Genomic DNA, 25,814 nt, shown 5'->3' with positions numbered 1-25,814 from the left:
ATATGTCTCTTCCACGGAGTCAATCCATTCCCAGATTGAGGGACAATCTACCTCCTGCCATTTTCTCGGTATTATCTTTTAAGCGGCATTTAAAAGATGTGGGATTAAGGTTTTCTTATAGTTTTTAATGTTTTCCTCTCCTCCATGAAACAGTACCACCCAAGGATCCAGTTTAATTTTTCCTTTTGTTATCTCTTCAATGCATCCCAGAATTTTTTTCCAAAACTCCTCTACTTTAGGGCATTTCCACCACAGGTGGGCCATGGTTCCCAGGGTCCTACATCCCCTCCAGCACTCTCCCGTTTGTTCGTTGTTAAATTTTGATAATTTGTCCGGGGTCATGTACCACCCAGTCAAGCATTTATAGCTCATCTCAGCTGTACGGCTATCTACTGCCGAGGAATGGGCTAGTGTCAGCATTTTTTCTATTGTGCTCCTATCCCGTTTTGATCCTAATTCCTTCTCCCATTTTTTGACGAAAGGAGGGACCGTCGGCTCGTCCACCTTTAACAGGATCTTATATAGTTTAGAGATGGTTCCCTTGACCCTCTCTGATATACATAATTTTTCCAAATCAGATAGCCGCTCCCCTGACCTCAGTGGATGCGGCAATCTTTGTATAAATTGGGCCAGCTGATTGTATCTCCATTCGTCAATTACTAAAAAAATATTTTTTTTCTCTTTTAATTCTTGCAGTGTTGCAATGTGCCCATCTTTTATTACGTCTCTTAATTGGGTCGTGTCTTTTTTTATCCAGTTTCCTCCAACCTGTGATTTGCCCGGTGCAAAATAGTCATTATTTTTTAGTGCAACTAGTGGTGAGTTAAATTCCTTTTCAATTTTTTTATACGTAATATCCCATATTTTTAGTGCATTTTTAGTGATCTCATGTGTGTTCTTATCAAGTGTCCTATATTGAGGGGGGTTCCATATAATTTTATTGAGACTTGCCTTTGACATTTCATTTTGTATGTTGACCCACCTCTTTTCCTTGCTGGCCCTAGCCCACTCAACTACCCTTGACAAGATCGCCGCCTTGTAGTATGTTTTAATATCTGGTACTGCTAGTCCTCCCTTTATTTTAGGTTGTCTTAGGGTCTGGAAAGATATTCTGTGTTTCTTATTTCTCCAAATGAAGTTCATAATCTGTTTTTTGAGAGCTGAGAAGAGTATTCCAGGCAAACTTATAGGTATCATCTGGAACTTGTAGGTAATCTTTGGTAGAATTACCATTTTACAAAAGTTTATTCGTCCTATCCAGGATAATGGTCTATTTTTTATCCTCCCCATTTCCTCCCTAATTTCATTTAACAAAGGAATAAAATTTTTCTCATACATTTTTTTAGTTGATTTTACTAGAAAAATACCGAGATACCTGAGTGCGTTCACCCAGGAAAAACGGTATTTCAGCTTTAATTCTCTTTCATCTCGTCCGACCACATTAAAACTTAAGATCTCGGTTTTGGCTACATTGATTTTGAAATTTGATATTTCCCCGTATAGCGTGCATAGATCTAATAAGTTTGGGATTGAGGTTTTAGGGTCCGACAAATAGAAGAGGACGTCATCGGCGAATGCCGAGAGTTTGTGTTCGTCCTCCCCTATTTTAATTCCTCTTATGTCTGAACACCTGCGTATCCTGGCTAATAGTGGTTCCAAAGAAAGCACGAACAAGAGTGGAGACAGGGGGCATCCCTGCCTAGTACCGTTTTTCATTGTCAGATCTTGTGATAAACTACCATTTATTTTTATTTTTGCCCTCGGTTCCTGATAGAGGGTTGTTATCTACTCTCTCATCCTTTGTCCAAACCCCACCTCCTCCAGGGTACGTAACATGAATCCCCAGTCTACCCTGTCGAATGCCTTTTCCGCATCTATCGACAGGAGTAGACTGGGAGATCCGGTCGTTTTCATTTTTTGCATTATCAACAGTGCTCTGACTCCGTTGTCCTTCCCCTCTCTTCCCTGGATAAACCCTGTCTGGTCTGGGTGTATTAATTTTGCCATTTCTTGTTTTAATCTCTCGGCCAAGATCTTTGCAAACAGTTTTACATCTGTATTTAACAGAGATATTGGTCGATACCCGGAGCAATCTCCTTTATCCTTGCCCTCCTTGTGGATAACTGTTATAATAGCCTCTGAAGCCTCCCGGCTTAAGAAGAAATCTTTACCCAATCCGTTGAAGTATTGGCATAATTTTGGTAGAAGAATCTCCCTACATTTTTTATAATACAGGATAGTGAAGCCGTCGGGCCCCGGACTTTTCCCTGTTGCAGTACCAGCTAGTGCTGTATTAATCTCTTTTTCCGATATTGGTCTATCCATGGCATATGCCCCGCTTCTATTTATTTTTGGCAGCCTAGCTTCCCTCAGAAAATTTACAGTTTTCTTGATTTTTTCTCCCTCCTGCTCCTTCTTTTGTTCTACCGAATAGAGTCTTTCGTAATAACACCTGAAGGTCTCCGCAATATCCTTTGTTGTATGCATCGTCTCTCCATTTTCGTTTTTGATTTTTTCTATATAGTTTTTTGATTTCTTTTTCTGGACTATTCTTGCTAAGTGTTTATTAGTTTTATTTCCCCACAAATATCTTTCCCTAGCAATTGATTTAAATTCTTTTCGGGTTTCTTGTTCCATAATATCCTTAAATTCATTTCGTTTGTTGACCAGTTTCAGATACAGATCACGTTGTTTCCCTGTTATTTTATGTTCCTGTTCTAAGAGGAAGATCTCTTTGATTAGTTCTTCTTTTTTCCTATTCTTTTCTTTTTTTTTCCTTGCTCCTTCCGAGATCAGGGTTCCTCTTATCACTGCCTTGTGGGCGTCCCATAGTGTTGCCACTGAGACTTCCTCTGTCTCGTTTAATGTGAAATACTCTTCCAGCTCCTTTTTTACCCTTGTTAGACTGGTCTCCTCTATCAGCAAGTGTTCGTCTAACCTCCAATTTTGTTTAGGTCTCAGGTTTCCTGAGATATCTATTATAATACTTACTGGCGCATGATCAGAGATCGTCATAGTTTCTATTTTTGTCTCTACCACTGTATCTAAGGTCCTGTGATCCACCAATATGTGGTCGATCCTTGAGTAGGTCCCATGGACCGAGGAGTAAAAAGTGTAATCCCGTTGGTCAGGGTTAAAGACTCTCCACGTGTCAATCAACTGACTCCTAAACAAAGCATCCCTAAGCTTTCTCAACTGTGTGCACCGAACACTCGATGTCTGGGATGTCTTATCTATTTTTGGGTTGATACATAGGTTAAAGTCTCCTCCCATAATTACTCTTCCTCTCCTAAAATCTGCTAGTTTCCCTAGTATTCCCAAAATAAATTTTACAGGTAAGACATTCGGGGCGTAGATATTTACTAGAGTATATTCCAATTCCTCCAGTCTTCCTCTCAGAAAAAGGAATCTCCCCTCTGGGTCTGTCAGTCTATCGGTTACTTCAAACCGTACCCTTTTAGAGATTCCGATTGCTATCCCTCTAGCTCTTTTAGAGATGGTATCCCCATAATACCAAATAGGGAGGTCTGGAGCATATAATCTAACATTTGATCCTAGGGTAATATGCGTTTCCTGTAGGAAGGCGATGTCTGCTTTATATCCCTTCAATTCCCTGAGAACCTTGTGTCTCTTGGTTGGACTATTGAGACCTTTTACATTATAAGATATACATTTAATTTGTGGCATCTTTGGTCTTTTCCCTTTGTCTGATTATTTTGGTGAGATAGGTCCCCTCCCCTCCCTCCCCTCCCTCTCCCCCCCTCCCCCCATCCCCTCCCCCCCCACTCCCTCCCCCTTCCCTCCTCTCTCCCCTTTCGGCCATTTATTGGCCACTGAACCTTCCTCCATGTCTGGTCCAGTTTTCTCTAGGTGGGGTCCTGGGGTAACCTCCCCTCCGCTCCAATTCTGGAGCGGGGGAGAGGGGGGACAGGTAGATCCCCAACCACCGGGTTTCACCACAGGGAAAGAACCAAGAACAAAAAAGGTAAAGGTAAGGAAAAAGAAAAAGACAATAAACAAATAACCGAGAACAAAGTTCTCTATAAATAGATCATTGTAGATTCACTAATCTTTCTCCCTCTCTCACTCCCTCTCCTCTATTCCCACCCTGGTAAATCAGGGATCTGGATATCCAATTTTTTACAAAATTCTTCTAGGTCCTCCGGGAATCTAAGTATCGTCGATCTTCCGTCTTTTGTGCCGATCAGACATGCCGGATGACCCCAAGTATATTTTATGTTTAGATCTATCATCTGTTTTAACAGTGGTTTCAATGCTCGTCGTCTTGCTAGAGTCTCAGCCGATAGATCCGAGAATATCTGTAACTCTATCCCCTCGAGGACTATCGGGGGTTGGCCCCTCAGTTTCTTCCACACTTTTTCTTTGTCCTCATAGAGTCGGAACCTCACTATGACATCTCTTGTACGCTCTGCGCTGGCTCTTTGTGGGTTCCCCACTCTATGGACCCTTTCGATCCTGATGGGATCTTCTATTGATTTTTCCAGGAGGGGGTTGAAAATCTTCCTCATTATTTTCCTGAGGTCTTCTCCCCTTTCCTCTGGGATTGACCTTATCCTCAAATTTTGTCTACGGTTTCTGTTCTCTTGATCTTCTATTTTGTAGAGGATAAGTCTCTGCTGTCTTTGTGTCTGGTCTATTTGGTCTTTTATTCCTTTAACTTCTTGTTCTACCGTCTCTGTTCGTTCTTCTATTGTAACTATTCTGGTCATGAAGTGTCCAAGGTCTGTGCGTAAGTTCTGAATTTCCCCTTTAATTTCCTCCTTAATCGCCGTTTCCATCCTTCGCAGCATCTCAGCGATTTCCCCGTTTAACGGGGGCTGTATGTCTGGTCGATGTTCCTTGTTCCCCCTTCCTTCGGGCCCGAGCTCTATGTTGCTTTCCTCTCTTGACTCTATTGATGTTTCACTGGTGTTTCCCCCCTGGGGTTTCTTATTGACCGATTTTTGCTCTCTGTTAGGTTGTTGTTGCTTTGTTCCTCCCTGGGTTCCTTGTGTTTGTGGGCTTACTCCTTTGGTCATAAAAGGTCTAATAGAGCTTGTTGATGCTATATTACTCGGGGTTGTTGGAGGTCCCCTCCTTGTAGACCTGCTCGTCATTCTGCTCATATTATTCTCCCTTTTTCTGATTCGTTTCCCCAGTTTGACCTTCTGCTGCCTCTTCCCCTATCTCCCCTATCTCCCCGGTCCCCTTACAGGTCTCCACCCGGTTCCCCCCTTCCTTCCAAATGGCGAGGAGAGAAATACTGGGTGGAATTCATGTTCCCTTTTCCCTTTTTTTTTGTTTTTTGTTTTTTCTCCCTATTTTTCGAAAAAAAAAAATTTTTTTAACTGCCCCTTTGTTACTAACTATGGGCAAGCTACTCCAGGAACCGGTTTAGTAAGGGTCCAGCGATTTTGTAGTTCTCCTCGACCCGTAATCCCAGACGTCTTTGTATGTGTGGTTATCTGCCTAAGCCTAGGGGATTTGGGGGGGTCTTCTTAAAAATTTGGCATCTTGTTCAGTGTTCGTTTTTCAAAGTACTAGAAGTTACTCTGTGTGCTTGGTGATGGAAGGTCGTTGAATCAAAGATGGATTCACCCCTTCAAAATCATGAGGTTAATTAATTTATGGTAAAAGAGAAAAGAGAGAACCCAGAAAAGAGAGAGGGGGCATGTAAGTCTTTAGCCACCTTATCGCTCTCCCCTTTATATCCTGCAACAGACAAGCCCCGGCACAGGCCCCGGTACTTCCTTCAGCTACGGTTTACCTGGGCCCTCTTTGAGCTTCCTCTACCCGACCTCCTCGGGGCCACCCTTTCAGGGGGTGCTTCTGGAAAAATAATGGGCTATAAGGGGAGGTCCAACCTTATCCTCAGTAGTGGTGGATTTGTACAAGTACAGAAATTTGCCGTTTCCAGCTCTTTAAACGTTGTGGATTCCAACCCCGCCAAATGCAATGTAGTACAGCCAGGGATGGAGGGGGGATATCTGTGGCGTTCCTGTGTTTTGTCCCAATCCTTTAAGTCCCCTTATCTGCACCATATAAAATGCTTCTGTATGCAGATAGGGGGGTGTCCCTTATTGAAGAGTAGTGCGGTCCCCTTGAACCGTTTTTTACAGCCCCCCTTAGGTTGGACAGTCTCTCTTGAAAGGGTTATTAATGGGCACTTATCCTTGGTACATAGAACATATTGCACAGAAATTGCTTCTTTCTAGTACATTAATTAGGTAGGACAGTCTCTCTTGGATAGGTTATTAATAGGTACTTATCATTGGTACATAGAACATAGAACATTTTGCACTGATATTACTTCTTACTAGAACGTTGGCAGTCACTATATACCATCACAGTTTTTGTGATGGTATACCATACTGACACTTAATCTCATCTCCTTAAAAGTCTTTTACCTTACCTCTACTTCCTCCTCAAAGTGCTTCGTGGGGCAGAGATAGACACATACACATTATTATAATATGCAATCCAACCTTAATCCCGGTGGTGGTGTGTAAGCTCGGGTGTTTCTACCGCTTCCCTGGGGATACGAGCCTCCAGCAGCATTCACCTCTCCTCCTTCCCCGTCCGTCTCCCCCTCTCATCAGCTGGAGCCCTCCGCACTGTCAGTCCACATGGCGTGCTTGTCCGCAGTGTTTGTTCCGGTCCGTGCGGGGGTACCTCCTCCCACCCCCCGCTGCAGCGGTGCTCGAACAGCTCAGGCAGCCGATTCAAGGGAGCCGCGATCAACATGCGGCGAGCAGATGAAGGCTGTCGGCACCTCTCCCTCTCCAAGCGCGGTCCGTCCTCATCCCCCCTCAGGCTCCGGGCTCTTCACTCCCCCCACCTACGAGCGCGCGCGCGTCCTCACGTGTATGCGCGCGCCATCCCCCGTCGTTTTATGTCTTGTAAAAAACGACCAAAAAAAATTGAAGCATGCTTCAATTTTATGTGTCGTTTTTCAAAAGTGCACTTTTTATTTCACAGAAATTGACCGTGTGTAGCAAAAAACGTTGTTTTCTAAGACGTTTTTTCATCCACGCATGCCCAGAAGCTACTTATGAAGCAAGCTTCAATGGTAAAACGTGGTGGAACGTAACCTCACTTTGCAAGATCATTGTGAGAAAACGATGGTGTGTAGGCAACTTCGTCTTTGAAAATTGAAGTTTCAAAAACGTAATTTTTTACTTCACAGAAAGTGTCGTTTTTTTTCATCACATAAAGTGATGGTGTGTACGCGGCATTAGTGTAGCCCCATGTCAGCTAGCTGATATGCAGGCTGGGGATCTCTATGACTCTCCCCCTTTTACAGATATGGATGGCAAGGATCAGTCCATGACAACTCTTCCCATTATCTGTCTGTCAGGGTCTTTGGCTGCAGGCATGTTTGAGTTCGGGGATCATAGATCTGGGTATGCGTGGTGACCTTATGACCTGATATCCCTAATGGTAAACCCACTAGGCTTAGACTGAGGTGTTCCCCAAAAGGACTATGATTACAAGAAGCTTCTGGGGCTCACATTGTAAGCAGACTGAAACAGTCAGTGGGTGCTGTCCTGACAGGGAGGGTTGTGGTTAATACTTTGCCCAGTCTTTTAGGCTTTTTGGCAGGATCCTGGCTAAGTTGGGCCAGTGGTTCGGCGCAGGGAGTCCCCCCTGGGAAGCCGTCATCAGTTCTGTAGGAGAGCCCACAAGAGAGAGAAAAATTAAGACGTTCCAGTGCAACCTTGGGTTGTGAGGTCCGTAAGGGATGGAGACGGACAAAGAGACCCACGGGAGTAGGAGAATGTCACCAGTCATGGCTTGTATAAGAGACTTAACTCTTGGTTTGCCCTTAAGATACCAGTGCTGGAGAAATGCCTCTGAAGGACTTATTCTTGCTGGACTGCAACAATTCAGGTATGCTGGGCCAGCACACAAGCCTGTAGTAATAGTTTGGGAATAGGAAATAATAATGCTGTACTGTGAAATGTGTACTTGCATCTTTACTAAGTAAAGCATACTAAAACGTTCTGAAGTTACTGAATGAGGTGTATTGTAAGTAAACGGCACACACACATTTAACATTACACATTGGAGTATGAAGACATCAGTATGGGGTAGAGTAATGTGAGGACATAAGTAGTTGCCAAGAGTAACGGAAGTGTAACAAGCAGCCAGTCAATATTGTGTACCTCTTAGGCCCCGTACACACGGTCGGTCCAAACCGATGAAAACGGACCGAAGGACCTTTTCATTGGTCCAAACCGATCGCGTGTGGGCCCCATCGGTCAGTTATCCTAAGGTCAAAAATTTTAGAACTTGCTTTAAAATTGAACCGGTGGACGCCTAACCGATAGGTCAAAACCGATGGTTAGTATGCAAAAGCATCGGTTAAAAACCCGCGCATGCTCAGAATTAAGTCGACGCATGCTTGGAAGCATTGAACTTAATTTTTCTCTGCACGTCATTGTGTTTTACGTCACTGTGTTGGACTGGATCGTTTTTTTAACTGATGGTGTGTAGGCACATCAGACCATCAGTCAGCTTCATTGGTTAACCGATGAGAACGGTCCTTTGAACCGTTCTCATCGGATGGACCGACCGTGTGTACGCGGCCTTATTGGTGGCACGGCCTCTATCATTGAGGGGGATGTTGCCAGCAGTCTGTCTCTCATAGCAACGGCAGCGGATTGCACCGCAGAGGTTCCCCATCCTATACAGAGTGAAGAATTATCATCAGCACATCAAGGATTCCTCAAAAGGGTCCAAAGCTTTATTTTGTGATCACATAGTAAACATATGGAAATGTTTCGGAGCCACGCAGGGCCCCTTCATCAGAGGTAGAAAAGTTCAAGAGTTACATTGAGTGCACATATGGAGCCCGCGCAGAGTGCACGGCGGAGCCCACTCCGCTTCAGAAATTGTAGTGGAAATGCTGGACAGGTGGTTGTGGACATTTGCTCAGCGTGTCCCTCCAAAATGAAGTTACTGTAAAGGTGTACATTGTCTGGAGGAACTGAGAGTTAAAGCGGAGTTCCACCCATTTAAAAGTCAGCAGCTAAAAAAAGTGTAGCAGTTGACTTTTACTAATCAGACACTCACCTGTCCCACGGTCCAGCAATGCGGACGAACAAAGCCCCGCTCCTCTCCCCCTCCTCTCTGCGGTGTCGGCATTGTAACTGTGGGCGCCCGGCTGTGGCTATGCACGAGTCATGTTGCATGCTGTGAATGGCTGGGCAATCTTCTGGGACCTGTGAAGTCTCCCAGAAGATTGCAGAGAGGGAGGGGGGAGAGGTGAGCCCCGGGAGGAAGTGGGAGCAGGATGCCTCTAAAATTACATGTCAAATGTGGCATGTCAGGGGGTCACCAAGATCCATTTTTGGGTGGAACTCTGCTGCAATTGGAGAAAAGTTGCCGAGCAATTTACATGGTGTACTTTCACCTCTAAAAGTAGAGGTTCACCTTAAAGTTGAGCATTCCCCCACGGCAGCCTCAGCCTTGTCCCAAGGCATTAATGAGGACAGCACAAAGCAAAGGTACCCCATGTTTGTGTGAAAAGTGACCCTGCAACCAGTGCCTAATGTACTCAGAAGAACCCACACGGCGCAGGCCTTCCATGTGACCCAGTACTTGGCGCCCAAAGAGTTAGGGGAAAACATGGAGGACATGACAAATAACCAGACCACTGCCCCAAATGCCACAACCTGGTAGATTGGGAAACCCCAAATATACAGAATACACAAATCCTTTTTATTATATATATTGTTTGGGAGATACAATAAAGCTACACATGGTGTTATGGAACAGCGTGATTTTTAGGGACAGCCCCAGTAACAGCTTACTTTGACAGTGCTTATTATATATATATATATATATATATATATATACAGTGCTGGGACAAGGCCATTTGGTGCCCAGGGCGAAGATGGCAAACTGCGCCCCCCCCCCCCCCCGTTTTTAAGAAAGAATCAAAGTTGGAGGATAAGAGAGGGGGACAGCAGCATGGAGGAGAACAGCAGCACGGAGTAGGACTGCAGCACGGAGGGAGAGAAGAGAGGAGGACAGCAGCATGGAGGAGAACAGCAGCACAGAGTAGGACTGCAGCACGGAGGGAGAGAAGAGAGGAGGACAGCAGCATGGAGGAGAACAGCAGCACAGAGTAGGACTGCAGCACGGAGGGAGAGAAGGACAGCAGCATGGAGGGGGACATGGAGAAGAGAGGGGGACACAGAGGAGAAGAGAGGGGGACACGGAAATGGGGACAGCAGCACGGAGGAGAAGAGAGGGGGACAGCAGCATGGAGGGGGACATGGAGAAGCATAGATGGGGACACGTAGAAGCATGGAGGGGGACACGGAGAAGCATAGAAGGGGAAAACGTAGAAGCATAGATGGGGACACGTAGAAGCATGGAGGGGGACACGGAGAAGCATAGAAGGGGAAAACGTAGAAGCATAGATGGGGACACGTAGAAGCATGGAGGGGGACACGGAGAAGCATAGAAGGGGAAAACGTAGAAGCATGGAGGGGGACAGCAGCAGAGCAGCAGAACGGAGGGGGACTGGAGGAGGATGCAGGTGATCGTGTGTGGGAGAGTTACAAGTACCGATCACCGCTGATTTCACTTACACAGTACAGTACAAGTACTCAGGGCAAATGCTCGGTATCGGGACAACCCTAGTGTGTACCCATCTTTATCTTATTCCTTGCTCCAGTAGGCTCTCCCAGTGCTGTGATTGGTTCTGTGGAGCTCCTTCCTGGGTGAATTGTGAGTGGCTGTGGTCACACTCCAGTCTCATCCTACCATACAGGGTTAATGTTCCTGCATGGTGTGATGAGGCTTTGGGTGGAGGGGGAGAGCACTGCAGCTGGCTGGAGCAAGTACAAGCTTTCCTCCAACACTGCAGAGTGGACTTTTTTTACTTTGCTGCATCCCATCACTTGCTGTTTGGTTAAACATATACTAGAAATTTTCCGTTGCTACATAGATGTATTCCACATGCACACTATATTTTATTAAAATGCATGATTTTCATTAAAGGAACACTAAAGGTACAATTTTTTTTTTTTTTTAAATAACATACATGTTATACTTACCTCCACTGTGCAGATCGTTTTGCACAGAGTGACCCGGATCCGTGTCTTCTGGGGTCCCTCGGCGGCTGTCTCGGCTCCTCCTCGCAAAAGCTTTCCACGTTCATGCGAGCTCCCTCGCATGGTGGAAAGCTTTTGCGAGCGCGCTCCCGTGATACAGCAGCGGCCATAGCCGCCGACTGTATCACTCGGCCCCGCCCCCCGTTGCGCCGCGTCATCCGCTGTGATTGACAGCAGCGCCAGCCAATGGCTGCGCTGCTATCAATCCGCCCAGCCTAGCCAATCAACGGCCAGGCTGGGAACCGAGCAAGATGACAAGCACGCGCCCGGGACTTTCGAACAGTGAGGTAAGTAAAACGGGGGCTCGGGGGGGGGGGGGGGGGCGGTGCTGTCAGATGTTTTTTTACCTTATTGCATAGGATGCATTAAGGTAAAAAAACTTTTACCTTTACAACCCCTTTAAGATACAGTGTGTGTGTGCAATAAATCTATGTACAGCCTGAAAAGTCCCAGTATATTTCTAACCTATAAACATTTTACTTTCACTTTCACTAGTAAACCTGCACTGCAAGGGTCAGCACAGGTTTACAGCACAGCATTGCATAGTGAGGATAGCAGAACTGGTCGGGACTCACAGGAGGAGAAAAGCAGTCTGTTATCTGTCTCCCCTTGTCTTAAGTCTGTGCAAGGAGAGAGAAAATCTCCGATGTCTGCTGGGCAGTGATGATCGGGGCTCCAGTGTACTGCTGTGCTGTCTGCTCTACCCACCTGTCTGGAGCTCTCACTGTCCCGATCCAGCCTGTCAGGAAAACGTGTGCCCAGGAGAGTGTTCTTTCTGGGGAAGCCTGCAGCAGGTAAGAGCACATTCTCAGTGGTGCTTTTGGACAGAATTAGCAACGCAGAGGCTGAGACAAAGCATGATGCTGTAGTGTTTTGCGCCCCCTTCCAAACTCCGCCCAGGGCAGTGGCTCCTCCTGCCCCTGCCTTGTACCGGCCCTGTATATATATATATATATATATATATATATATTTTTTTTAAGTATTATCTTTTCCTACAGACAGCACAAGTATATCAATTCACTATGGGCCAGATTCTCATACATTCGCGCTGCTCCTGGGCAGCGGAATATATGAGATCTACGTTACACCGCCGCAGGTCTACAGGTTTACATCCTGATTCTCAGAACACTTACCTGTAAACTTGCGGCGGTGTAGCGTTAGATTGCTCGTCGCAAGCCCGCCCAATTCAAATGGGGCGGGCACCATTTAAATTAGGCGCGCTCCCGCGCCGAGCGTACTGCGCATGCTCCGTCGGGTAAATTACCCGACGTGCATTGCGCTAAATGACGTCGCCCCGACGTCATTTGCCTAGATGTATACGTAAATGGCGTCCAGCGCCATTCACGGACATCTTACGCAAACGACGTAATTTATATTGAATTCGACGCGGGAACGACGGCCATCGTTAACATTGGTTGCGCCTGCTAATTAGCAGGGGCAACCTTACGCGTCGGGTACGCTACGCAAACGACGTTAATTCGCTGCGTCGACCTCGCGTATGTTCGGGAATCGCCGTACTTACCTCATTTGCATAGACGACGGGGAAAAGCGACGATGCGACACCTAGCGGCGGGAAAAAAAAATACATTTAAGATCTGACAGCGTAACAGCCTTACGCATGTCAGATCTAATGGGTACCTATGCGCAACTGATTCTGAGAATCAGTCGCATAGATACCCGGGGCCAGATGAGGTGTTACGACGGCGCTAATGGTGTTGCGCCCTCGTAACGCCTTTGAGAATCTGGCCCTAAGTTTTTAGTTAATTCAGTCAACCACTTAAGGACCGGAGCACTTTTTACAATTTGGCACTGAGCTGCTTTAACTGGTAATTGTGCGGTCATGCAATGCTGTACCCAAACACATTTTGGGCCAGATTCACAAAGAGATACGACGATGTATCTACAGATACACCATCGTATCTCTGACTTACACTGGTCCTATCTATGCGCCTGATTCATAGAATCAGATACGCATAGATAGGGCTAGATCCGACAGTGTTACACTGTGTTACACTGTCGGATCTTTTTTTCCATTTAAAAATGGCGCCGGGGGCGTTCCCGCTGATTTACGATAAATAATATGTAAATCAGCGAGATACGCAAATTCACGAACATACGCGGACCCGACGCAGTCTTCTTACGACGTTTCCGTAGCGGCTTTCCTGGTGTATACTTACCCCTTCTTTTATCAGGCGCAGCCAATGTTAAGTATAGCCGGCGTTCCCGCGTCGAATTTGAATTTTATAACGTCGTTTGCGTAAGTCGTTCTAGAATACGGACGGACGTCGCTTACGTAAGCGTCGAAACCACTGACGTCCTAGCGACGTCAGTGGGAGCAATGCACGCCGGGAAATTTCGCGGACGGCGCATGCGCATTTAAATCGGCGCGGGAACGCGTCTGATTTAAATAGTACACTCCCCTAGCCGCGGAATTTGAATTCCGCCGGGGGATTTAGGATCCGCTGTCGCAAGTTTGGAGGTAAGTGGTTTGTGAATTAGCCACTTGCCTCCTAAACTTGCGGGAGCGGATCTTAATTCACGTAGATCGAGCGGATCTATAGATCCGCTGAGCTACGTGAATCTGGCCCGTTGGGTCCTTTTTTTCCCCATTCTGGGATTTTTATTTTTTACAATATTAGCGAAAAAAATACAGAACATTTTAAAAAATATATATATTTTCTACTTTTTGTTATAAAAAATTCAATAAACTCAATTTTAGTCATACATTTAGGCCAACATGTATTCAGCCACATGTCTTGGGTAAAATAAAACTCAACAAATGTATATTGAAAGTAAAAAGTTATAGGGCCAGATCCACAAAAACCTTGCGTAACTTAAAAAATCCCATTTAAGTTACACTGCCTTAAAGATTTTCTACCTAAGTGCCCGATCCACAAAGCACTTATCTAGAAATTTCAGGCTGTGTAACTAAAATTCCGCCGGCGCAAGGCGTTCCTATTCAAATGGGGCGAGTCCCATTTAAATGAGGCGCGCTCCCGCGCCGGCCGTACTGCGCATGCGCGAAGTTACGTTATGCCGAGTTTTGAGGATCGCGACGGCTTAAAAAAGTTGCGTCGGGGAAAAAAAAAATGACAGCGGCATGCATTCCTGAGGGAGAACTCCATGCCAATTTTCAAAGAAAAAAACGGCATGGGTTCCCCCCCCAGGAGCATACCAGGCCCTTAGGTCTGGTATGGGTTGTAAGGGGACCCCCCTACGCCGAAAAATCGACGTAGGGGGTCCCCCTACAATCCATACCAGACCCGTATCCAAAGCACGCTACCTGGCCGGTCAGGAAGGGAGTGGGGACGAGCGAGCGCCCCCCCCCTCCTGAGCCGTGCCAGGCCGCATGCCCTCAACATGGGGGGGTTGGGTGCTCTGGGGCAGGGGGGCGCACTGCGGGCCCCCCCACCTCAGAGCACCCTGTCCCCATGTTGATGAGGACAGGACCTCTTCCCGACAACCCTTGCCATTGGTTGTCGGGGTCTGTGGGCGGGGGCTTATCGGAATCTGGGAGTCCCCTCAAATAAGGGGGCCCCCAGATACCGGCCCCCCACCCTAAGTGAATGGATATGGGGTACATCGTACCCCTATCCATTCACCTGTAGGCAAAAAGTTAAAGTTAGTAAACACACAACACAAGGCTTTTTAAAATAATTTATTATTCTGCTCCGGATGCCCCCCCTGTCTTCTTTATTAGCTCTATTACCAGGGGGGGCTTCTTCTTCCGCTCTCCGGGGGTCTTCTTCCACTCTCCGGGGGTCTTCTCCGCTCTCCGGGGGGGGGGTTTCTTCTTCCGCTCTCCGGGGGGGGGCTTCTCCGGACTCCGGGGGGCTTCTTCCATCTTCTCCCCTCTTCCGCTCTTGACTCGGCGAACCCCGGTTCTTCTGCAGATGTCCGGTGCCTTCTTCTTCAGCGCTGGCTGCCTGCTATCTTTGTGTGTTAGCTCGATTTCAAACAGGCAGCCGGCGCGGTCTTCTGTGACGTCAGGGTCTTCTGTTCTTCTCCCCTCTTCCGATGTTGACTTGTCGCCTGTTGTCGCTGTAATGATGGAAGCGCGCCTTGCATCCCATTTATATAGGCATCACCGTCCCATCATGCTCCGGCAGGTACCCACGTGGTGGGTGCACGTGGGTAGGCACCCACCACGTGGGTACCTGCCGGAGCATGATGGGACGGTGATGCCTATATAAATGGGATGCAAGGCGCGCTTCCATCATTACAGCGACAAGAGGCGACGAGTCAACATCGGAAGAGGGGAGAAGAACAGAAGACCCTGACGTCACAGAAGACCGCGCCGGCTGCCTGTTTGAAATCGAGCTAACACACAAAGATAGCAGGCAGCCAGCGCTGAAGAAGAAGGCACCGGACATCTGCAGAAGAACCGGGGTTCGCCGAGTCAAGAGCGGAAGAGGGGAGAAGATGGAAGAAGCCCCCCGGAGTCCGGAGAAGCCCCCCCCGGAGAGCGGAAGAAGAAACCCCCCCCCCCCGGAGAGCGGAGAAGACCCCCGGAGAGTGGAAGAAGACCCCCGGAGAGCGGAAGAAGAAGCCCCCCCTGGTAATAGAGCTAATAAAGAAGACAGGGGGGGCATCCGGAGCAGAATAATAAATTATTTTAAAAAGCCTTGTGTTGTGTGTTTACTAACTTTAACTTTTTGCCTACAGGTGAATGGATAGGGGTACGATGTACCCCATATCCATTCACTTAGGGTGGGGGGGCCGGTATCTGGGGGCCCCCTTATTTGAGGGGACTCCCAGATTCCGATAAGCCCCCGCCCACAGACCCCGACAACCAATGGCAAGGGTTGTCGGGAAGAGGTCCTGTCCTCATCAACATGGGGACAGGGTGCTCTGAGGTGGGGGGGGCCCACAGTGCGCCCCCCTGCCCCAGAGCACCCAACCCCCCCATGTTGAGGGCATGCGGCCTGGCACGGCTCAGGAGGGGGGGGGCCGCTCGCTCGTCCCCACTCCCTTCCTGACCGGCCGGGTAGCGTGCTTTGGATACGGGTCTGGTATGGATTGTAGGGGGACCCCCTACGTCGATTTTTCGGCGTAGGGGGGTCCCCTTACAACCCATACCAGACCTAAGGGCCTGGTATGCTCCTGGGGGGGAACCCATGCCGGTTTTGTCTTTACAAATTGCCGTGGAGTTCTCCCTCGGGAATGCATACCAAATGCCGTCGCTGGAATGGGCTTTTACATGGTGTGACTAGTTTACACTTTGTAACATCAGCCCTAGTTTTACACTTGCAAAATAACACTTACGGCGAAAAAACGAAGCTGGAAAGCTTTGTGGATCGCCTTAAGTGCTAATTTGCATACTAGCAACGGCATTTCGACTCGAAATGCCCCCAGCGGCGGATGCGGTACTGCATCCTAAGATTCGGCAGTGTAATTCAATTACACATGCCTGATCTTCTGCCTAACTTTGGAAAAAGCCTTTTGAGGATCGTTTCCAAAGTTAGACACAGACTGAACAGCAGTTAAGTCTGCGTATCTCTTTTGAGGATCTGGCCCATAGTGTCTACAAACTATGGTACATTGTCTGAAATTTACGCAGCTTTTAGTTTATGACTGCCAAAATGGCAGGACAGTTCAACCCCCCCCCCCCCCCAAATGACCCCATTTTGGAAAGTAGACACCCCAAGGAAATTGCTGAGAGGCATGTTGAGCCCATAATTGAATGTTTTATTTTTTTTGTGATTGAAAAATGAAAAAAAAAAAAAAAAAAAAAACATTTACACAAAGTTGTCACTAAATGATATATTGTTCACACATGCAATGGGTATATGTGTAATTACAACCCAAAATACATTCTGCTTCTTCTCCTGAGTACGGGGATACCACATGTGTGAGATTTTTTGACAGTCTAGCCACGTACAGGACCCCGTACAGTCTAGCCCGTGACAGGACCGAGAGCTGTGAGTGTAAACACACAGCTCCCGGTCCTGTCACGGGGGGAAATGCTGATCCTCTGTTCATACAATGTATGAACAGAAGATCAGTAATTTCCCCTAGTGAGGCCACCTCCCCCTACAGTTAGAACACACCCAGGGAACATACTTAACCCCTCCCCCCCCCTAGTGTTAACCCCTTCACTGCCAGTGGCATTTTTATAGTAATCCAATGCATTTTTATAGCACTGATCGCTATAAAAATGCCAATGGTCCCAAAAATGTGTCAAAAGTGTCAGAAGTGTTCCTCATAATGTCGCAGTACCGAAAAAAACAAAAAACGCTGATCGCCGCCATTACTAGTAAAAAATAAATATTAATAAAAATGCCATTAAAATACCCCCTATTTTGTAAACGCTATAACTTATGTGCAAACCAAACAATAAATGCTTATTGCGTTTTTTTTTTTAGAAAAATATGTAGAAGAATACGTATCGGCCTAAACCAGGGGTGCCCAACCTTTTGAAGCGCGAGGGCCACTTAAGCGACTTGGTAACTGGTCGCGGGCCACATTTAGCGAAGGGGGCGGATGGCAGGTCCGTGTCTGCTCTGCATGTGCAGAGTGGACACGGACACAGCCTGATTGGATTGGAGGTAGGACACAAGTCGGTTTACATCTATCCATCAGCATACATGTGCTTCCACTGAGGGAACTCTTTAAATTTTGCAGTACACAGGGAGCCTTCACGGGGCCTGCAGCTTACGCATGTATTTGCAAATGCGTGCAATTAAACCCCTGTTTTTAATGCACTGTTAGACAGGTGAATTTGGTTGGGTGCTGATTGGTTGGTAAGTTGAGCTTGGAAATTCTGTGGGCCAGATTCAGATAGGTTAGCGGATCTTTAGATCCACGTAACCTATCTGATTAACGATCCGCCGCCGCAAGTTTTTGAGGCGAGTGCTTAATTCAGAAAGCACTTACCTCATTTTGCATACCTCATCCTCATTTGCATATTCCTCGCGTATACAAACGGAAGCGCCACCTAGCGGCCAGCGTGAGATTGCAGCCTAAGATCCGACGGTGTTAGTCACTTACACCTGTCGGATCTTGGGGAGATCTATGCGGAACCTGATTCTATGAATCAGGCGCATAGATCTGACCGACGGAACTCAGAGATACGATGGCGTATTAGGAGATACACCGTCTTATCTCTTTGTGAAACTGGCCCGTGTGTTTTTTGACATGTGTTCGCCCCTTCCAGTGCTCCTTGCTGTTAAGACCAGTTATAGGAAGGGGCAGTGACTGTTTTTTTTTTTTTTAAATCTGCCACTCCTTGGAGGTGGCAATTGAGTCGGACTGACCGTGTGAAAGGGGCCCATGGCTGCTTTCACACTGATGCTCTGCGGTTTACATGCATCACGAGTGCAACACAGTGTACCTTTTGTCTTTTATGCACTTTGCAATAGACTTTTATTATATTCTGCAGGTTTGGTGCACTTTCAGAAAGCTCACCAAACTTGCAGGTAATAACAGAAGTCTATGGCTCAGTGCAGGTAACCCGCAGGTGCACTGCTCTGCATCTGCGGATTAGTTTGAAAGAAGCCCAGTAGCCACTGCAGAACAGATATGCCCATATATACACTGTGATTTTAGTAATAAACTGACCTTTAATAACAGTATTCTATTCTATTCCATCCCAGAGCAGGAGGTCACGGGCCACATCAGAGGGTTCCGCGGGCCACATATGGCCCCCGGGCCACTGGTTGGGCACCCCTGGCCTAAACTAAACTGTTTTTTTATATATTTTTGGGGGATATTTATTATAGCAAAAAGTAAAAAATATTCATTTTTTCAAAATTGTCGCTCTATTTTTGTTTATAGCGCAAAAACTAAAAACCGCAGAGGTGATCAAATAGCACCAAAAGAAATCTCTATTTGTGGGGGAAAAAAGGACACCAATTTTGTTGCCACGTCGCACGACCGCGCAATTGTCAGTTAAAGCAACGCAGTGCCAAATCGCAAAAAGTGCTCTGGTCTTTGGGCAGCAATATGGTACGGGGGTTAAGTGGTTAATCTCCTTTTCTCAAAAGGGAATAGATTCAGTTGCACTAATCTTTCCTCATAGCTAAGCTCCTCCATGCCTTTTATCAGTTTGGTTGCCCTTTACTCCTCACTACCTATCACAGCTTCGGAGACCATGAAATGTCAAGATAGCACAAATACGCCCCACAAATCCCCCCCAAATGACCCCATTTTGGAAAGAAGACACCCCAAGCTATTTGCTGAGAGGCATGTTGAGTATTTTGCAGATCTCGTGTTTTGTCACAAAGTTTTCAAAATTGAAAAAAAAAAAAAAAAAAAATTTTCTTTCTTTATTTTAAAAAACAAATGAGAGCTACAAAATACTCACCCCCTTAGAAAGCCTAAATGCGTTGATTGGTTTTCGGGGTCCTGTACGCGGCTAGTCTCGCAAAAAGTCTCACACATGTGGAATCCCCGTACTCCGGAGAAGCAGCAGAATGTAATTGTAATTGGGGTGTAATTTCACATATACCCATGCTATGTTTGAGCAATATATCATTTAGTGACAACTTTGAGTAAAAAATGAAAAAAAATATATTTTCCCGAAACTTGTGGCAAAATATAAAATATTCCATGGACTCAACATGCCCCTCAGAAAATATCTTGGAGTGTCTACTTTCCAAAATTGGGTTATTTGGGGGGTTTTGTGCCATCTTCGAAAACTGTGATAGGTAGTGAGGAGTAAAATCACCATTTTACGCCCTTAGAAATCCTGAAGATGGTGCTTGGTTTTTGGGGCCCCGTACGCAGCTAGGCTCCCAAAAAGTCCCACACATGTGGTACTCAGAAGCAGCAGAATGTATTTTGCTATGTAATTTTACATATACCCATGCCATGTTTTAGCAATATATCATTTAGTGACAACTTTGGGTAAAAAAAACTTGTAGCAAAATATAAAATATTCCATGGACTCAACATACCTATCAGCAAATAGTTGGGGTGTCTACTTTCCAAAAAGGGGTCATTTTGTTGGGGTTTGAATTGTCCTGGCATTTTTTGCACAACATTGGAAGCTTATAACACACATCACCCACTCTTCTAACCACTTAAAGGCAAAGCCCTTTCTGACACAATTTTTTTTTTTGCTAGAAAATGACTTTGAACCCCCAAACATTATATAATTTTTAACCCCTTGCTGACCAGCGCACAGCAATTTACATTGGCACAATGGCACGGCTGAGCAAATGGGCGTACCTGTACGCCCCCTTTAAATCGCGACTTAGTGGGAGCGTGCTTATGTGAGCATACCTGCTTGTCCCACGGACTTGATGTCCACTGGGGGCCCACGATCATAACATGGAACGGCAGAACGGGGAGATGCAAACAAGGGATTTCCCTGTTCTGCCTAGAAACATGACAGAAATCTACTACTCCCTGTCATCGGGAGCAGTGATCTCTGTCATCTTGTAGTGAGCCCATTCCCCCCTACAGTTAGAATACATCCCTAGGACACACCTAACCCCTTGATTGCCCCCTAGTGTTTAACCCCTTCCCTGCCAGTGTCATTTACACAGTAATAGTGTCAAAAGTGTCTGCCATTATTAATAAAAAATCAAATTTATCATGAAAATGCCATAAATCTATCCCCTATTTTGTAGACTCTATAACTTTTGCGCAAACCAATCAATATATGCTTATTGCAATTTTTTTTTACCAAAAATATGTAGAAGAATACATATCGGCCTAAATTGAGGAGGAAATTTGTTTTTTCATATATTTTTGGAGGATATTTATTATAGCAAAAAGTAAAAAATATTGCTTTTTTTTAAAAATTGACGCTTTTTTTGTTTATAGCGCAGTTATTTGTGGGAAAAAAAGGACGTAAATTTTGTTTGGGTGCCACATCGCACGACCGCGCAATTATCAGTTAAAGCGACACAGTGCCTAATCAAAAAAAGTGGCCTGATCTTTGACCACCGAAATGGGCCGGGGCTGAAGCGGTTGAAAAAAAAAATCGAAGCTTTAATACCACTTTAAGTGTTTTTTCAGCTCTCCCCATCTTATTACTACTGCACCTTAAATTTGCTGGCACCAAGACTGCTTTGAGCCCCCTGTTTATTAGTGAGGAGGTTAAATGATTTATTTCCCCAATTACTTATTTCATAATTTCCCCAATTAGGAAGGAAAAAGGAGCAGTTTAAATTTTACATATAAAACCATGTGGACTATCTGGACAGGTCTTCCTGTAAAAAAAGAGTCTTTATTTAAAAAATATATATATTTTATATATTTTTTTATCCATCCCACCTCCACACCTCATTATTAGTAGGGGGTATACATACACATACACCAACACACACTGCCCCCCAATTTTTTACTTTTCTAAATTTACTATCTAAGGTTAAAGGATGTAGAAAGCATTATGGGTGCTTGAAAAATTCACAGTGAATTCCTCTTTGGGCATTTCCGAACGTTATGCCAATTTCAAAGTTGGTATTTGCAAAAGTGTCTTTCATCAATAGTACTTGTTGTATGGCTGCAATGGGCAATTAATTGTCATTACAAATAAACACGTGTAGAAGAAAATGTGGGGCACATTGTAGTAACTGATTGATTGATACTGCTGAGTAACTGAACAAACAGCAATATTTTACAACATAATACTTTTTTCCCCCCACAGACAAACTTGCCATCACTATCTACAGAAGAGCAGTCTAGTAAGTACACAATATGTTGACTACCACCTTACTGAAATATGTGTGGAGCATACAGTGATTTCATACTTTTAAGCTGAATTAATGCTGTTAAGTTGACATTTATGATAGAGGAGTAATACTGACTTTTCTTTTTCTTTTGATAGAGGGCCCCATGCCACTAGGGGGCCCCATCAGGGTTGCCAGTCTCTGTAAAACCAGCGACAGTATGTAAAAATCTGTGATTTTTTTACATCTGTCCCTGAAATTTCCCTTACCGACATCCTTTTGGTCTAAAAATCCCAAGATTATAGCTGCCTCGCCTCTCCAGTACCTTCTCAGTGTGTGTATGTATACTGTATGTCTGTATGTGTATTCTGTGTGTATGTATACTGTGTGTGTATATTGTGTGTCTGTGTGTATATACTGTATGTGTGTATACTGTGTGGCCCTATAATCTATTTCCTGGGGGCCCCATAATCTCCTATTGCCCGGGGGCCCCATAAGTTGTCAGTCCGCCCCTGGTGTTGTCAGCAAAAAAAAAAGAAAATCATACAATTCCATATACACAATCCTTCATCCAGAGGAAGGCAACCCCCCCCCCCCCCTGCAAAGCATACTCCAATTTGCTACAGCAGGGGTAAAAATTCCTTCCTGATCCCCTGGGAGGCAATCACATTTTCCCTGGATCAACATTACCTATAAATGTTAGTACACAGTTATATTATGTACAATAAGGAAATAATTGAGGCCTTTCTTAAAGCAATCTACTGAGCTGGCCAGAACCACGTCTGGAGGGAGTCTGTTTCACATTTTCACAGCTCTTACTGTGAAGAAACCTTTCCATATTTGGAGATGAAATCTCTTTACCTCTAGACGTAAAGAGTGCCCCCTTGTCCTCTGTGATGACCTTAAAGTGAATAACTCAACACCAAGTTGGATCACTTATGTATTTATACATGTTGATCATATCCCCCCTTAATCTCCTCTTCTCAAGAGAGAATAAATTCAGTTCCTTAAATCTTTCCTCATAGCTGAGCTCCTCCATGCCTCTTATCAGTTTGGTTTGCCAAAAAACTGAAATGCATATTACTAATGATTTGAACAGGGGCAAAATGATATCTCTCTCTCTGGAGTCCATACCTTTCTTAATACAAAAAGGACTTTTCTCGCTTTGGAAACCGCAGCTTGGCATTGCATGCCATTATTGTGCTTATGATCTACCAAGACCCCCAGATCCTTCTCCACTATGGATTCCTCCAGTTGTACTCCCCCTAGTATGTATGATGCATGCATGTTCTTACCCCCAAAGTTCATATCTTTACGTTTATCAACATTATACCTCATTTGCCACTTAGTTGCCCAATTAGACAGTGCATTGAGGTAACTCATATATGTGTTGCGTCAGCGTCAAGAGGTTAAACTACATTTGCCAAAGTAAATTGTACCATAATGCTTTACAATAGTTATCAACATGTATTCAAAGTTTACTCATCAGGTACATGAATGTGTCCAAATTAACAATCAATTATGCTAAACAGCGTTTAACAAACCTCTTAGGCCCCGTACAGACGACCAAACATGTCTGCTGAAACTGGTCTGGGGGCCAGTTTCAGCAGACATGTTCGGTCGTGTGTAGGCCCGAGCGTGCAGGATTCCAGCAAACATTTGCCCGCCGGGCCTTTTCCCAGCGGACAAATATTCCTGGACTTGTTTTAACCTCCCTGGCGGTATGATTCTGTCTGGAATTACGTACCAAAAGCGGTACAATTATTTTGCAAGGAAATTTGGCGTTTTATACTGTAGGCCTGTAATTTTTAGAAATAACTCACTTAAATCTGACCAAGCAAGAGTCTTGTAGGCATCCCGGGTATGACATTTTTTTTTTAAAACAAAATTATAAATTATAATATAATAAATAATTATAAATAATTATAACAAATAATAATATAATTATAATAAAAATTATTCAATAATGTAATCAACTCAAAATCACTGAAATTTGCTCAGTTGCAGAATTGTCGCTGTCATTATTTTTTTTTTTTATGACGAATTTCCCCACAAATCGCTATCGCACATTTCTGCAAGTGATTATAATTTATTATCGCTGTTTTCTAGCTGATCTAAAACCATTTTTGACATAAAGGGACACTTTTGGACAATCTACAGTTTTTAGGCAGAAATTAAATTTTTTATTTTTATAAAAGTACATGTAGGGCACTGGGCAGACCACTAGGGACAAGGGGGGTGTGTATTTTTTGCATACAGTACTGTAATCTATAAGATTACAGTATACTGTATGTAAAGTGTTTGTTTACTTTTTTGAATTTGGCGCTGTTCTCCGTCCCCGTGCGTCGTAACGTCGTAGGGAACGGAGATCGGCGGCACACGGGGACTGTGAATCGAGCGAGGAGGTCCCGCTCGCTCACACAGCGGGGTGGCATCGCTGGATCCAGGGACAAGGTGAGTAATTTGCCTGTGGATCCAGCGAAAGGTAAGCCGCGCCGCTGCACACTCTGCATGTCCACCCCGAGCGTGACTCGGGGTTACCGATCCTAACATGAAAAACCAACCCCGAGTCACGCTCGGGTTTACCGCCAGGGAGGTTAAAACAGTCCGCTGGAATCCTGCCCGCTCGGACATGTTCGGTCGTCTGTACAGACCTACCGTACATGTCCGAGCGCCCGCCATCCCTCGCATGCGTCGAATGACTTCGATGCATGCGTGGAAGCATTTAACTGGCAGGCCCGCCCACGTCGCTGCGTCATTGTCGTGGCGACACCGCGTCATCGACGCAGCGACACCACAGACACGCCCCGCGTATTGTTTACGCGCGGCTTTCTGTACGATGGTTAGTACAGCCATCGTACAGAAAGCCCCGGGCAGACATGTACGGTGAAAACGCTCCGGCGGACCGGTTTCATCGTACATGTTTGCTGGTGTGTACACGGCCTTAAAATGGAGTTCCACCCATTTTTTTATGTTTGTCTGTGCTGCATGCCCTAATGTCATAGTGTTCAGAATGGACAATTTGTATTTATTTTGTTGCTTGTAAATACCCTTATTTTGTAGTCCTTCATTACTTCCTCCTCCTTATTAGCCTAGGCTATTAAGTCACAAGGCTATTCGCAAGGGTTTCTGGGATAGGCACCATGTATCCCAGTAGTCCTTGCAAATAGCCTATTTGCATAGAGAAGGGGTGGCAACTTCCTCTGACACTCCCGTTGGAAACCTGACTGAAACCTATTACATCGCTTGTGCAGCACTGAGCATGTGCGAGATCTGCAAGGCTGAAATCCAGGAAGTCATACAGTCTGGCTTCATGATGCCCACACTTAAGATGGCCACGGTCTATTTCTAGATTATAAACTAACTAAATGCTCTAACAACCTAACAAAACGGACCTTAGTTTACAGACTAACTTTACTAGACTACATTAAGCTTGTGTATTACAGGGGTATTTATATTTAAAAAGTGAAATTGTGGGTGAAACTCCCCTTTAATTACTTTATAAGCTATATATAAGGATGTCTTCAACCCAGCAAAAATAGTCAAGATGAGGAAAAGTAGTGGAAATGGGCGTTAAACCATGACCACCTGATATCTCTAATATAGGTATACAACATATTTTTATATAAATAGTCATAACTTTATTACAAACAATTAAAAACAGACATTTCATATCAACTGGGCACTGTACGGCCCCAAAGATCTTCACCCTCTTTCAGAAGTATGTCCCATCTGAATTGTCAGGCATAGTTATTTAATATTTGGCCAAAATTCTTGAAATTAATGGCCACCAGCTTTATGTGCCCATATAGGGAATGGAAGCCAAGGAATAATTTGGAAAGTAAGATTATCCAAAATGTAATAAAGCGCTGCCTAAGAAAAACAAGGTTGTATTTTTTATCTGTTTTCCCCTTCTGTTGGTTGAATGGTATGAACTTGTGTCTTTCAACCAGACAAACTATGTAAACTATATTAAGAGACTGTAACTCCTGTTTAATACCATAAAGTCATCATATTACATAGGGAGGGGACTAACAGACCTCCCCACTGGCAGTGGCGATAACTGTGC

At 45.2% G+C, this 25,814-nt stretch overlaps 1 protein-coding gene across 1 annotated transcript in view; it reads left to right on the top strand.

Moving 5' to 3' along the window:
* The window catches only part of LOC120913205 (protein mono-ADP-ribosyltransferase PARP14-like), a 152,483-nt gene that overhangs the window by 11,348 nt on the left and 115,321 nt on the right, over positions 1 to 25,814 (top strand). The window contains exon 3 of the mRNA XM_040322991.1: positions 21,724 to 21,760. Coding sequence (XP_040178925.1) covers positions 21,724 to 21,760 — 37 coding nt within the window. The remainder of the gene's footprint in view (positions 1 to 21,723; positions 21,761 to 25,814) is intronic.

This window comes from Rana temporaria, chromosome 1 (assembly GCF_905171775.1).
Source record: "Rana temporaria chromosome 1, aRanTem1.1, whole genome shotgun sequence".
Taxonomy (NCBI): Eukaryota; Metazoa; Chordata; class Amphibia; order Anura; family Ranidae; genus Rana; species Rana temporaria.
The sequence above is the reverse complement of the archived record's forward strand: the minus strand, read 5'-3'. Positions and strand labels throughout refer to the sequence as shown.